The sequence below is a fragment of the Rhagoletis zephyria genome, unplaced genomic scaffold, assembly GCF_001687245.7.
Source record: "Rhagoletis zephyria isolate East Lansing unplaced genomic scaffold, Rhagoletis_zephyria_1.1 Rzeph_scaffold_00555, whole genome shotgun sequence".
In the NCBI taxonomy this organism is placed as follows: domain Eukaryota; kingdom Metazoa; phylum Arthropoda; class Insecta; order Diptera; family Tephritidae; genus Rhagoletis; species Rhagoletis zephyria.
In genome coordinates this window covers 187,360-202,861 of record NW_016157639.1, presented here as the reverse complement: position 1 = coordinate 202,861, position 15,502 = coordinate 187,360, and the positions used below count along the sequence as shown (strand labels likewise).

At 38.8% G+C, this 15,502-nt stretch overlaps 2 protein-coding genes across 3 annotated transcripts in view; one reads left to right on the top strand and one right to left on the bottom strand.

Annotated features, from left to right (window-relative positions):
* Positions 1–15,502, bottom strand: part of cv-d (vitellogenin-like lipoprotein) — a 39,078-nt gene that overhangs the window by 418 nt on the left and 23,158 nt on the right. The window contains exons 15-19 of one of the 2 annotated variants that reach the window (XM_017612515.1): positions 6,467–6,610; positions 6,216–6,392; positions 1,289–1,400; positions 476–613; positions 49–406 (exon numbers count right to left, since the gene is read on the bottom strand). In XM_017612515.1, coding sequence (XP_017468004.1) covers positions 49–406; positions 476–613; positions 1,289–1,400; positions 6,216–6,392; positions 6,467–6,610 — 929 coding nt within the window. Of the gene's footprint in view, positions 1–48; positions 407–475; positions 726–1,288; positions 1,401–6,215; positions 6,393–6,466; positions 6,611–15,502 lie in introns of both variants that reach the window. The other variant, XM_017612514.1, reaches the window with a different exon arrangement.
* Positions 12,754–14,976, top strand: LOC108360295 (arginine kinase). The gene is made up of 4 exons (XM_017612518.1): positions 12,754–13,204; positions 13,297–13,547; positions 13,626–14,362; positions 14,429–14,976. Exons 1-4 carry the CDS (start codon positions 13,196–13,198, stop codon positions 14,800–14,802), a joined length of 1,371 nt encoding a protein of 456 aa, XP_017468007.1. The 5' UTR covers positions 12,754–13,195; the 3' UTR covers positions 14,803–14,976.

Genomic DNA, 15,502 nt, shown 5'->3' with positions numbered 1-15,502 from the left:
GCGAATAAAAACAAAATTAATTAAGCGAAAGTTTGCTCTTATACTCACTGAAAATCATAGTCGCTCACATCCACGGGATATTGATATGATTTTTCACGCAAATTTATCGTCGTCTCATTATTATTAACGGTGATATAAATGGGCGCATCATCCTGCAGTTTAGTTTGGTTATCCACCGGTCTAAAGGTGAAATAATTTTGTCCAATATAAACACGCAGGCCATAATTGGCACTTAAACCGCTCACCGGCGAAGGCAGCAAAAATACAGCCATCTCTGGTAATGCCGAACAATCGGCTGCCAGCAGCGTTTGACAGTGCTTTGCCACAGTCACTTTGGTGGTTTCGCTCAAATTGATTAGATAATCATCGAAGGTGTTAATCATGCCATTTATTACCGAGCAGGATCCTGCAAAGCCAAAAGTTGTATGGAATTTTCTATATCTGCCGATTGTTCTTTTTTAGTGCGACAACTTACGCTTGAGTCCTGAATCGTAGGATATCTCGTGTGAAGCATCGTACTTGGAGTCCAATTTTTGCAGAAACGGTATATGATATATGCGCCAATTTACGCCATTCACCTCCACTGTCAGCCAGAAATAGTCGTTTGGCACATGTAGGGAAAATTTGATTTCTTCATCTAGATTTAGGCTCTCTACTTTCCTCTCAGACAAAGCTGATACGAAATGATCGAGGCGTGTAGACCATAAATCAAACCAGGCGGGCATCTGCAGGGAGATAATTAGATGAAATATTAGGTAAAATACGGCCTTAATAGGGGATACTAAAGTAATTTGATCCAGATATTCGGTTAATATCCGTTCTAATTTGTCATCCGGATATCCGGTCAACATCCGTTCATTTTGTTAATGTCTCAATGTTATAAGCATAAGGTTATATTTTAATTCATATTATAAAAGAACAAAAAAAAAACATAGTCTATCCGTCTTTATCTCTATCCGATTCTGTCTCTATCTCTACCACTTTCTCTATTTCTTTTCTATATTTATCCCAATCCCTGCCCTTTCGTTACAATTACATTTATCTTAATCCATTTGCAATTGTGGTGAATTTAGGTGTGGTGAATTTAGGCATGGTGAGATTGAGTGTTGGATTCAGGTGTGGTGAGTTCAAGTTGATGAGTATGTGAGTGGTGAGTTTTCCCTATCTACATATAACTACTTCCATCTTAATCTCTTTCCTTTATTTTATTTTTACTTTTATCGTTATCCTCACTTTATATTTTTTCCTATATTTATCATTATTTTTACCNAATAGTCGTTTGGCACATGTAGGGAAAATTTGATTTCTTCATCTAGATTTAGGCTCTCTACTTTCCTCTCAGACAAAGCTGATACGAAATGATCGAGGCGTGTAGACCATAAATCAAACCAGGCAGGCATCTGCAGGGAGATAATTAGATGAAATATTAGGTAAAATACGGCCTTAATAGGGGATACTAAAGTAATTTGATCCAGATATTCGGTTAATATCCGTTCTAATTTGTCATCCGGATATCCGGTCAACATCCGTTCATTTTGTTAATGTCTCAATGTTATAAGCATAAGGTTATATTTTAATTCATATTATAAAAGAACAAAAAAAAAACATAGTCTATCCGTCTTTATCTCTATCCGATTCTGTCTCTATCTCTACCACTTTCTCTATTTCTTTTCTATATTTATCCCAATCCCTGCCCTTTCGTTACAATTACATTTATCTTAATCCATTTGCAATTGTGGTGAATTTAGGTGTGGTGAATTTAGGCATGGTGAGATTGAGTGTTGGATTCAGGTGTGGTGAGTTCAAGTTGATGAGTATGAGTGGTGAGTTTTCTCTATCTACATATAACTACTTCCATCTTAATCTCTTTCCTTTATTTTATTTNATCTCTACCACTTTCTCTATTTCTTTTCTATATTTATCCCAATCCCTGCCCTTTCGTTACAATTACATTTATCTTAATCCATTTGCAATTGTGGTGAATTTAGGTGTGGTGAATTTAGGCATGGTGAGATTGAGTGTTGGATTCAGGTGTGGTGAGTTCAAGTTGATGAGTATGAGTGGTGAGTTTTCTCTATCTACATATAACTACTTCCATCTTAATCTCTTTCCTTTATTTTATTTTTACTTTTATCGTTATCCTCACTTTATATTTTTTCCTATATTTATCATTATTTTTACCCTTGTGTTTATTCTTTATTCATCTGCATATTCACCTTCACTTTTGTCCTTATATAAGTAAAGTGCTTAATGTGCTGATCTTTGCCTTTATCTTTGCGCATCTTTGTTTTTGTTTTAATTATATTTTTTATCCTTGCCTTTATCTTTTCCTTCATCTATGTGCTCACTTTTACTTTCATTCTTGTATTCTCTTCTGCAGGTTCTGCACTTCACTTCCGAGGAGATTTCAACTCCTGCCAATTTGAATTCACTCGGAAGGGAATTGCAGCACCAGCCGGTATGTGCATACATTTATGAAGCACTTGTTTCCGTCCCAACCATTTCCGTTGCGTTTGCCAGTTTACTCGCAACCGCCGCTACAGAAGTTTCACACCAAAAATACGGATAGAACTCCAAGCTGTAATCGATATGAAAATGAGGCGAGCACCGCGTGATTTTCTGTGTCTACTATTGTTCACAATAAGGGGCTGCATGTGCTTAAGATTAGGCCACATTAAAGTCTAGACTTCTTTCGTGTCTTCTGCAGAATGCATCGCAGTCGATGAGAATGTGTCGCGATGCCTCGCTGGTAGAGTAGCAGAACCGGCAAAGATCATTGGACCATATCGTGAGCTTATATAGATGTCCCTTTAGTCCGCAGTGTCCTGTATACTATTTGCCTGCCGCATTCCTACCGAACTTTGCCAATTTACATATATCCATCCCTCAGTGTGTTCCTCTCCCACCCAAGCTCCTGTATCTATTCAGGTTGTCCCCTCCCGCTTGAAGAATTATTTAGCTTTGGTCGTCGGGTGATTCGACAGCTGGAATTTCAACGGCATCGATATAAAGATTAGAGTATGCAGTCGGATTGATCTACTTAGATTTTATTGGACTTTGAAATATTGGATAGATAAACTGCGCTATTTTCTCAAAGACCGGCTATAATCGACTGCGCAAGTTAGGTAAAATTAAGTTCGTTACTCAGGCTTGGAACCNTGAGTGGTGAGTTTTCCCTATCTACATATAACTACTTCCATCTTAATCTCTTTCCTTTATTTTATTTTTACTTTTATCGTTATCCTCACTTTATATTTTTTCCTATATTTATCATTATTTTTACCAGCCGGTATGTGCATACATTTATGAAGCACTTGTTTCCGTCCCAACCATTTCCGTTGCGTTTGCCAGTTTACTCGCAACCGCCGCTACAGAAGTTTCACACCAAAAATACGGATAGAACTCCAAGCTGTAATCGATATGAAAATGAGGCGAGCACCGCGTGATTTTCTGTGTCTACTATTGTTCACAATAAGGGGCTGCATGTGCTTAAGATTAGGCCACATTAAAGTCTAGACTTCTTTCGTGTCTTCTGCAGAATGCATCGCAGTCGATGAGAATGTGTCGCGATGCCTCGCTGGTAGAGTAGCAGAACCGGCAAAGATCATTGGACCATATCGTGAGCTTATATAGATGTCCCTTTAGTCCGCAGTGTCCTGTATACTATTTGCCTGCCGCATTCCTACCGAACTTTGCCAATTTACATATATCCATCCCTCAGTGTGTTCCTCTCCCACCCAAGCTCCTGTATCTATTCAGGTTGTCCCCTCCCGCTTGAAGAATTATTTAGCTTTGGTCGTCGGGTGATTCGACAGCTGGAATTTCAACGGCATCGATATAAAGATTAGAGTATGCAGTCGGATTGATCTACTTAGATTTTATTGGACTTTGAAATATTGGATAGATAAACTGCGCTATTTTCTCAAAGACCGGCTATAATCGACTGCGCAAGTTAGGTAAAATTAAGTTCGTTACTCAGGCTTGGAACCAAATTTATCTCTTTGATATCACTAAATTCTAACTGAAACTACTAAGCTATTGGGGAAAAGTAGTTTGGGCCTAAAAATAAAGCGGCTTTGAAATCGACAAATAGTTAGCGTGCGTCAATCCTATTTTCGCGAGTCTTCCAAGATTTGGCGTATTGTGAATGCCTGGTCTATTGTGGATTTGCCAGGTCTAAAGCCTCACTCATAAGGTCCAATTAGTTCGTTGATAACTCATCCCCGCCGTACTTGAATAGCTCGGCTGGCAGGCCGTCAGCTCCAGCAGTTTTGTTGTTTCCTAGCAGATTAATTTCGATTCGGACCTCGTCATAGGGAGTCGCTGGGATATCGTCTCCATCATCATAGTTGTTTGAGGCTGAGGTTCGCCTTCTCCACTTCTTATAGTGCTGTTACCACTCAATAGGATAATTTAAGTACGTTCTGAACATCGCTAGCTAGGTCGCCATGGTTATTCTAACAGGCGCTCGCCCTGTCGTGAAACCTTCTGTGAGTTACCTAACTCTCTGGGGAAATTTTCGAGGAATTTTCCTGTCGCACTCTCAATTCTTATTACTTCAAATACGTCTCGCTTCCCTCATCTGCTCTCTACAACAGTTCCACATATCTCGCGGTACGCCCGATCGCAGCTTAACCCTGTAGGCGGCACCTTTTTTTTCTGCAGCTTCATTGCATTCCTCAACGTAACAGTTGTCCTTTTGGGCTCGCTGAAATTCGACTACTTCTTCGGCGGCGGTATGCAATAAGTGGATAATTTGGCTCCACTGTTCGCATATGTCGGTTCGTTGAACAGTGCTCTCTGAGAGCAACTGTGAGAGTCTAGTGGCGAATAGATTGGCTGTCTGTTGTGACTGCAGCTTTTCTACGTTCAGTCCGTTATCGGACGTTTCGTCGTTGAGGCTGAATTTTGTCACCTTCTCCATTGAGGGTCCGGGCATTCCAGGTGCATGCCCTCAAATCGCAGTCCGTTAAGTGTTTACCATAGTCGTCATCAAAAGAAGGGGGTCTCATCCGACGTTGCAGACTTCAGGGAGCCCTTAAACCGAATATGTCAGAGTAGCCCCACTGAGGTTCCCCCTATTTCTGACGTGCCTAAGGCTTTACTCGGTGCCCAGAGTACGCGAACGAAGATTGCCATCTCCATCTTATTAATCTTAAGTCTTTAGAAATCAGAAGGACTGCTCTCTCTCCCTGCCCTTTACATTTGGCGTGATAAACAGTGATACTGATTTCCCCTTTTTGCTTCAAGATATTTAATTTCTTATTCCAACGAGAACTCTTCGTTTTTATTATCCGTTTTATGTTAAGAACCTCACTACAAATTATGCGAGGAATGCTTGGTGCATACATTTCATGAACTCAATGAGATCTCGATTTCTATCTATCAGATAAATAAATTTGGAACTCGCTAGTAAGTTTAAGGATATCTATTGTCATGTAGGCGAAGAGCAGTGAGCATTGGAAGGCATTTCTCGCCAATCCTGAGTGCTAGTCTCCAGCGACAATTATCGAGTTTGTGCTATTGCTTACAAACCTAAGTACAGCTTAGCTACTTTATAACTATTTTGTAAACAAGCAAAAAAGTCGAAGTTCGGGCGGAGCCGAACATTAAATACCCGACGCAACTATTAAATATAGTTCTTCAGCTTTCTGTAAAGTACCTTTACATGGTAAGCAGAAAAGTTTTACCCCTATTTTCAACAATTTCGATAGTATGTTCAGTTAGACTTAATGATATAAACTTATATAGTTATATGTGGGCGGTATCACGCCCATTTTACCAAAATTCTATAATAATGTTATCTCTTTTCAAGGGATTGTTAGTATCAATTTTGAGTACACTAGCGTCCTTAAATTTCGAAATATCGAAGTTTCAAGCATTTCTGAAATTTACTGTTTTATGAAAATCGGGCGTAATCTTAGTCCGATTTCAAAAATTTTCAACGTTTTGCTTTCATGTGGTAAGCTCAAGAATCATAACGAGTTTGGTACAAATTAATCGAACGGCTGCAGGTATCTAAATTTTTACTCGAGTTATCGTGTGCACAGACGGACAGACGGACGGGCGAACGGACAGACAGTCAGCGTCTATATCTATCTCGATTAGTTTTGCCTGTTACAAACAAGCGTTATGTGAACAAAGTTATAATACCCTAGTGCACAAGTGCGCTCGTGTATAAAAAAAGAGGATACATGCATTTTCCCTTCACTTACATTATCAAACTTTAAATCCATATCGTATTTGGTGATCGATGTGAAATTCTCAAAATTGCTACGCTTGCAGTACTTTGAAGTCGGTATGGGACTGAACTTGAGTACTTCCTTGGGGCAAAAATCAGTATCGGTAAGAGGGTTGTCTGAGAGCAGGAAGTCGCGCGCGTAATCCGATGGCTACAAAATTAGAGATAGGTATACATAGAATTATATAAAATTTATTTACTTCTCTCATACTAAATTGAACTTACACCAGCTCTTCCAGAGAAGTGCACCTTCGATACGTTAAGCGGATTTTCGTTGGTTTTACTAGCATTGCCAAAGACCACGTCTATATTGAAAGTATGCGGTCGTTTTGTGAAAACTAGTGGCGCATAGGTGGCGTTGATTTGTGCCTGAAAGGATACGATTTTTAAACAATGTTTTTCTATTAATACTTAATCAAGTTACATATGAGCAGCCATGTATGGCTTATGTGGTATCTAGATAAGTTTAGCTTAGTCAAAGCACATCGGGACGGCGTAAGATCCGCACATTTGTGATAAAAATATCGTCGAGTTATTTTGTACACCCGAAGAAATTCCATATGAAAATAACTGTTTATAGAATTCGTCGCTGAGTTTTTTGGTGTTACTACTTATTTTCGCAGAAACGTATTTTTATTTTTAAATTTTAAATTTGTTATCCTCCCTACGGTCCGTCCCTATGCTACTCAAGCTTATGACATCTGTGTTAAAACATCGGCATATAACTCTTTGTTGGGGTTCGTCGATCTAAACGACGTTAAATCGCCGAAACAACCTTTGAATCCGAATCATTCCGGCTGTTGTTCAGGCTTCCCCTCTACCACAAGGACTCAAACAGTGGTCGGCGAATTATATGACCAATTAAATGGCGAATTATATAAGCAAAGTACATAAGTTTCAGTCCGAAATTTACTAAGGACGTTTAAAGTAAAGAAAGGTTAGAAAAAATTCGAGAAGCTAGATCTAAAGTTCTGGGGCTATGGCTTCAAATTAAATATTAAATCTAGCCTCAAAAAGGAGAACCTTTTCACATTGGTTCCAGCATAGGATCCAGCATAAACACCAGCAATAACGTCAGCCAAGAGATTAAGCGAAAAATAACTTTTGCCAACAGGTGCCCCTTGGGCTCGGTAGGTAATACAAAAGCAGAGCCCCTTTCGACAAACACAAATTTCGCTCTACGAGTCTGTCGTCATGTCCATTCTTCTAAATGGCGAGAAAGGTAAACGATGTCGAACAAATCCGATAAGGCTTTGGGTGCTTTCGAGAGAACTATTCTATGTAAGATCTACGGTCCTGTTCGTGTGGGTGACGGGTATAGGAGAAGATGGAATGACGAACTGTATGAGCTTTTTAACGACATGGGCATAAATAGTTAAGCGCATAAAAATACAGCGATTGCGCTGGCTTGGACATGTTGTACGCATGTATGACGTCGCTCCGGTGAAAAGATCCTTCGCCTCCACACCTATGGGTGGACAAGGAAAGCAAGTGCTCCCACGAACAAAATGGAAGGACTAAGTGCAGAAGGAACCTGACTGCATTCGGTATTAGAAACTGGCGCAAAGTCACACAGGAGAGAGGCAATTGAGCATCGATTGTCAAAGAAGACCTTGAGACGGGAAAGTTGGCGGCTCGCAATCCCAGAAAGGGTCTTGATGGTTTGCAGGCCTATAATAGGACTTAACCTCACTTCAGGTCCTTACTGTCACATTATTTCGATGATCATTAGGCAATTAGATTTTACCTGTCCCATTTTCGCTAGGGTCAGGTTTAAACTGAGGGATTTTCTGGAACGGGATGTGGCTGCCTATTCATCTAATGATAATATATACATATACACATAGTTTTGTTTTGCGCAGTGCCTTTGCAAAACCGCATATCGACCAAGACCGCAGGGCGAAAAAACTATTTTTCTTTGAAGGCTTAGACTTGAGAGGTGGGTATTATCTCTAGCTATTACTTTACAAATCGGTTGTTTTCATAACGATTTTTATGCATAAATCTCGATGCCTGGAGTTCAGTGTTACCAAATCTCATTTTTGTCACAACTTCGATTTAGGCGTATTTACAACTGGTAGATGAGGCGGTTTTGCAGAGGCATCGACGATATACATACTTGAACTTTGTCACACACAAACCCTTTTACCAAAGAGCTTATGGACTGAGCCAGAAATTTAGGCAGCAGAATTGTGTGAAGCTCGGATTAACGCGTTTTAATCACCAGCAAGTCTGGCGAACTATCGTCAATGAATGAAAACCACAAGACAAAAGCCTCTCGCATGAATTACAGCGAAAATAGTCATAGATACTCTAGGGAGAATTGTATGAGCAAAGACAATTGTACTAGCACGAAAACAGATACAATAGAAAGGACGTCAACTACACAACCATATACCAAAGTATCTTATGTACTATGTGCATATCATTTTGTATGTGCATACATATGTAAGTAAGTGTGTAGGCTTGAGTAATTAGCTCTGTTTTCGTATTCCCCAGTACCTTGTCAGTACTGAAATTACTGAGGATACGGATGTCGGTATGAATAAAAACTAAGAAATTGCTTTCTCTTAAAATTTCAGACCTTTTACTTAAATTTATTTGAATAAATCGAGTAAAAATACTGAAATTTTAAGAAAACACAATTACTTAGTTTTTAATACACGGTAAAATTTCCTAATGAAAATAGTGCTTATTTTGTCAATTTCAACTAAAAACGCCCCATGAACAAATCCTTTATTAGTGTGAATCGCTCCCAGCATCATGCCATGAGATCTATTTCTTATTGGAATATATAGTGCTATAACTGTAAGGCACCTTCACATTGGCAAGGTTTAATTATTTATTAAAATTTTTTAATGTTTTATTTAAATTAATATATCTTTTTTTATAAAAATAAAGTTAATTTTATAACAAAAACCAGATTAAATCAAGTTGGAAATTTGTAAAAATTTTTCAAATTATAAAAGAAAATCAACAAAGTTTTATAAGATTCAAACTTTGTACAATTTTTACAAAAAATACATTGAATCAACAAAGTTTCATAAAAATTTCAAACTATTTATTCAGAATTTTTAGAAAAATATGCAAGAAAATGAACTGCATATATTTTTATAAAAAAAAAAATAATTAAATATTAAATAATAAAAAATGAAGTACTCAAAACCTTTTAACACGTGGCTGGCGTTACAAGTAAGTATTTACCAAGGAAAAATCCACCAGCAATTTGCAAGTTCCCCTCTTCCAAGATAGCTTCAACCGCCCCTAATTTATGATGCTTGTTAAAAGATTTGTTTGTTTGTAAATTTAAAACAGTATTTATAAGTAGTGAAATATTTGGTTAACTCATGTTTTCCAGCAGGGTCGCTTGTTTAGCATATACACCTGCGGTTTTCAAAACAATATACCCACCCTGCAAAACATTTTTTCAGAGTATTATGAATTATAGAGAAATTTTACAGAATTCGTAAGAAGTCAACCGATTTTTTGCCTAGTTTTCTAATTTCGATTCTTTTACGAAATTTCAGATGAAAATCGGTAAAGAAATCAAAGTAACACTGCTATGGGAAAAATTTCTTGCAGAATTTTTTCAGAATTTTCTTGATTTTTCGTACAGAAATTTCTTTACGAGTTCGTGTCAACCACTTCCTAAAATTGTCTTTGAAGATTCTTAAAAAAATCCTCACAGAAATGAAATACTCCTTAAGATTTCGTTAAGATTGCGGGAACTTTGGTTTGCAGGGCAGTTGTATTTACTTACATACATACATATGTACATATGTATGTAGATGTGAACGTATAGACAGGCCATAAATCAAAAATACCACAAATACCACGCATCCATATGAGAAATGAGCTCAATTAGGAATGAGGAGTATGCCACGTGGAGATGTGTTAATAGAGCGAATATTGCTGGCATTAGCAGCATACTAAGGGCGCTACATCTGAGGAAATAAAAAAAAGCATGCTATGAGGTCTCAGACGAGTTGGGAAATGGAAATTTAGTTCTTGTTTCGTGCTAATAGCTAAGACAAATGGTAGTACTGACTTTAGATTACTCATAGCTTGCTGCATCGATCATAACCGGCAGTATTCACATCTGTAACGGATGGACCTGCCTATGTAGATGGATTAATGCATTTTCGATGAAGCACATTTTTGGGCGAATAGCCACGCTAACAAGAATAATACGTGCTTAGGCGACTACTAACTTATGTATAGCACCTAAATTGCATACTGTACTTTCGAAAAAGGGCTTCATAGATATACAGGGTGTCCTACACTACCCGTCCACCCCCTCTGAAATGGAAGGAAATGAAATTGATCAGCACACAAAAGAATAAGGAAATGTTTTTTATTGAAAACCGCAAAAATTTGATCCTTTAAAACGGGGATGCTCTATCTTTTGGCGATATTACCGACTTCCGGTTTCGAACGGAAGTGGTTTAAATTGACCGGAAGCTCATTTTTTCAAATTAGGTATACATGTTTTTACTACAGATTCGGATTCTGAGGATAAAAATACGTAACTTTAGTTTGAAACTCTTTATTCGGAAATGCCTTTTTCACACTCTAAATAACCTTCGAGCTTCAACTCGATTTGGACTTCTTAAATGAGTGAAAATGTTTTTATTGGAAAACGAAAAAAAATGAATTACCAAGTCGAGGATGCTCTATCTTTTGGTTGTATTACCGATTTCCGGTTTCCGCGGGAAGTGGGTTAAACTGACCGGAAGTAAATTTTTTTTTATATTACACGTGTATGTTTTTACTACATATTCAGATTCTGTGGACAACAATATGCTACTTTTGTTTGAAATTTTTTTTTCGGAATTGCCTTTTTCAACACTTTTCAACAGGAGTAAAGGACGAGTTAAAGTTCGAGGGAAATTTAGAGATTGGAAAAGCACTTCGGAGAAAAAGGTTTCAAACTAAGGTTACGTATTATTATCCTTAGAATCCGAATATGCAGTAAAAATAGGTATATGCCATAAAAAAATGGACTTCCGGTCAGTTCAACCCATTCCGATGGAATTCGAAAATCGGTAATACCTTCAAAAGCTAGAGTATCCCTGATTTAGTAGGCCAAATTTTTGCGGTTTTCAATGAAAAAATATTTCCCAGGGTGGTCTAGAACACCCTGTTTATATCCATCTGCATAAAAATTTCCTTTAAGAAATTTTTGTATATTCACTACTCAAGTGTCTTATAACAGGACTTATTAAAGTCATAAGATTCTACTATCTGTCCCGATATCTTGGCTATTACAGTTGGAACTTTTGTGCTCGATGTCAGAAAGCATGTGGAGCCTGTGCCTTGTGAAAACATAAGTTTTTTTTGAACTACAAAGGAGGGTCCTAACATTTTAGGAACCCCAAATTATCGTAGGTAATGCCATGTGCAAATACCTATAGGCAAAAGTGCACTCACTTAATTGCATATTTTTCTTTTATATAACTGGTGAATCTTAAATTTCTTTGTACTCAGTAAAGCTTATTAAATTTACTATCTTCTACGTAAAAGGCGTTTTCTAACCTAACGATATGACCGAGACAGCAGAGCCTCAGTATTTTAATACGCCGCAATAATTATGTAAATACACATCATTGTAAAGCTCATACAGCTCATCTTTCCGTCGTCTGCGGTACTCGCCGTCGTGAACGCTTAAAGGCTTGTTAATATTTCGCAAATGTACTCCAAGGGCCGCTTTTTCGTATGATGTCATTGCCCATGTTTCTGCGACATATAGCATCACGGGCATGATGAATGATTTATAGAGTGTGGTTCTCGTACGTCAAGAGAGAGGACTTTACTTCTCAATTGTCTACTCAATTCAAAATACCACTTGTTGGCAAGAGTGATTGTGCGTTGGATTTCGATGCCATATTGGTTGCCTTAGGCCCGGGACCACTGAAGGCTTTGAAACGAGAATCGAGTAACGGCAGAGCTTTCTCTTCCGCAAATCATCGAACATAGGAACACTTGACCTAAACAGCGCTCAGACGAAGCGACCTCGCGAGGCTGCCTAGCGGTACGAGTTTCAAAGAAGACCTGCTGTCAAATAAAGGGCTTATTACTATAGATCGTCCTTGGTCGCAGTAACTCGTTACCTTATTAAACTCATCTATTATCTAAAGGACGAATGAAAAGACACGGCTAGATGTGTTATCTGTTAAGTTAACAAGCAACTTTTACTATATAGCGGCTTCTCATCATTCACCATAATGCGGTGCTCATAGTAGCTCAACATATTTCCATGGTGGCGGCTCGTTAGCATCTACTGTTGCCACAACAAAACAATACATAACTTTCCTTTACCAACGATTACACAAAGGGCTTCATACCACCCAACATTGCGCGGTTATGACTGTCGTGCAAATATATATGTACATACATAAATCCTTCAACAGTTCGTTGACAGCGTTGTGGGTAAGGTTACTTAGGGCTTCCTCTAACTGTATGTACGTAAGTATGTACGCATGCCTTTACTAGTACAACCAACTTTTGTGCTTTCGCATTATTAACATCGTCAACATGTCTGGCTCACCTCGTCGACATGCAGTCTTCACCTGCAGCTCTGTACTTTGCACGTTGCTTGCACTTAGTTCGCTGTGTTTGATCGATAGAGCTGTGTCTTTATATTCTACAACTTCGATTTATGAGCAATACAAATGTCGAACTTTGAAATCTTTTGAAAAACGAATACAAATGCATGGAAAGTTTTGTTTTTGGGCAGATAAAATTTCAGTACTTCGTATGAAAGTTGCCAAGATCATCGGCATTTAATCGCGTAACTTTTGATTCTCTGGCTAGACAGTTTGAAATTGATGAAAACATCAGTTTGGTTTACAAGCAAAAAGTCATTCTTTTGAGTGGATTAGAAAATAGTTTTTCAGTTGCAATAAGCTAATAAAAAAAAGCAAGTTTTCCGCTAGAGAGAAGCTATAGCACATCATGTCTTCGGTGAGTACCGTTCTACGTTTAAACTCCACCACCCCACCCCACTCCAACTCAGACTGACGGACGGTTTACTAATTTCAACTTTTTTTAAAAAGATTGAATCAAAACGCGTGCAGTATCGCAAGTACTTGGAGCGCGCTGGCGTCATTGATGCACTCAGTAAGGCGTTAATCAAACTCTACGAAGAGCAGAATAAACCAGATGATGCTATACGCTTTGTACGCAAATTCATGTGCGAATCCTGTCCGGACGATGAGCAATTCGATATGATGAAGTCTGATCTTGAAGAGGCCAATAAGACTATTGCACGCTTAGAGCAGGAGCTGGAACGTTTGCGCAGTCAAATGTAAGTACAAATAGCTACACCTTATGATTCCTACTCATTCGTGTTCGTATAATGAATGCACTTCGTTTTGGCATGCAGCAAGAAAACACCCGAAGAGATTGCCGAACTATTGGAAGAGGGTTTCAAGAGCCTTACGGAGGATGAAGAGTATAATAATTCGCTATTGCGCAAATATTTGACACGTGAAGTTCTGGATGAGTATTTGATGACCACAACTGCGCCGCCCACTGAGGCTAACCTCTACGATTGCATACAATCGGGCGCCATACATCACAACTCCAGCTGTGGCGTTTATGCAGCCGATGCCGATTCCTATGATGTTTTCAATAAGCTCTTCGATCCGATCATTAGGGACTATCACGGCCAATTGGAAAATGAGAGTGAGATTTTACAAAAGGACAACGATTGGGGCAACGTCGATGAAATCGAAAATTTGGATCCGGAACGCAAGTATATACTCTCGACAAGAATTCGTATTGCGCGTAATCTTGAAGGTTATCCATACTTTCCCAAATTACGTGAGAAACAATATCTCGAAATTGAGGAAAAAGTGCGTGCTGCAGCCGAGAGCTTGGATGGTGAACACACGGGCGCCTACTTTAGCATGGTCGATTTAGAGCCAGAGATTCAACATGAAATGGTCGCACGTCATATACTTTTCAAACGTGGCGATGAGTTTTTAACCACAGCGGGCTGTTATCGCTTCTGGCCCACCGGTCGCGGTATATTTCATAATCCAGCTGAAACTTTCTTAATTTGGGTGAATGAAGAGGATCATTTGCGTATCATTTCAATGGCTAAGTGCGGTGATTTAGGTAAGCAAATAAGCAGATAAATCGCAGCAATTATTGAACACTAAATATTTGTATGATTTCGTTCAGGTGATGTCTACAATCGGTTAGTTGCTGGCTTAACCGAATTGGAGAAGTCATTGCAGTTTGCACGTCACCCTCGTTATGGCAACTTGACCGCTTGCCCCACCAATCTTGGCACAACGCTACGCGCATCAGTCCATATACGTTTGCCACTGCTGTCGCAGCAGGGTGACAAACTCAAGGCAATGGCTGAAGAGTTGAATTTGCAGATACGCGGCACTGGTGGTGAACATACCCAGATAGAAGATGGTGTTATGGATATTTCGAATAGACGTCGCTTGGGTTTCACCGAATTCGAGTTGGTTAAGTCACTGCAAGAGGGTATAGTTGCATTGATATCTGTCGAAGAGGAGCTAGAAGCTGGTGGTGGTGAAGATTAAGGACGCCAGCAAGTGGAGTAATCGAAGTGCGAGGGAACAATTAAAACGTAGTAAAAATTTTAAATTTCTTATAACGTATAAATAGTTTCATGTTTTTACACAATATTTCTGTTAACGTGTTTACGATCTCCCGTTTGCGGAGTTGATAAACTTTAAAATTACTTGTTTCGCGAATCGAATGCGTTTTAACTTTTCGCATTCACGGAATATGAGCTTGCTCAGTAGCTACCAAAAGGAAGTCTTTGAGTAAACCATAAACGTATTTGTTCACTTGCTTAGGTTACGATCAGAGTATCAAGAACGATCAAAATTTTCCTTAGTTATCGAGGCCATCGATATCAAGAGCCCGTAAACGCAGAACTTCTCTTTAAACTTCAAAAAAGATCTTAGGAAAGAGAAGCAAATCACGAAAGGAACTCTCCTGCAAGCAAACATACAGTAGGTCAATAAGTACGTTATAGGATTGTATGATCCGTAGAGTTCTCTTAAGACCAGGAATATCGCCGGTACGGATGCTAGTAGGTTAGCTTATAATGGAGGCGAAAGACGCCTAAGTAGCAACAAGTGCCGTTTAGTAGCATAAACCTCGCATGGCTTTGTTAAAACCAGGGATCCTGTGCGGAGCGGAGCAAGGAGCAGAGGATTTTAGCTGGAGCAGAGAGCGAAAAAATTAATTTGCTTCTTACCTCCCTAAAGAAAA

Coding starts and splice junctions, on each gene's coding strand:
- LOC108360295 (XM_017612518.1), top strand. Junction 13,548..13,625: donor GAACGTTTGCGCAGTCAAAT/GTAAGTACAAAT, acceptor TTTGGCATGCAG/CAAGAAAACACCCGAAGAGA. Junction 14,363..14,428: donor GGCTAAGTGCGGTGATTTAG/GTAAGCAAATAA, acceptor GATTTCGTTCAG/GTGATGTCTACAATCGGTTA.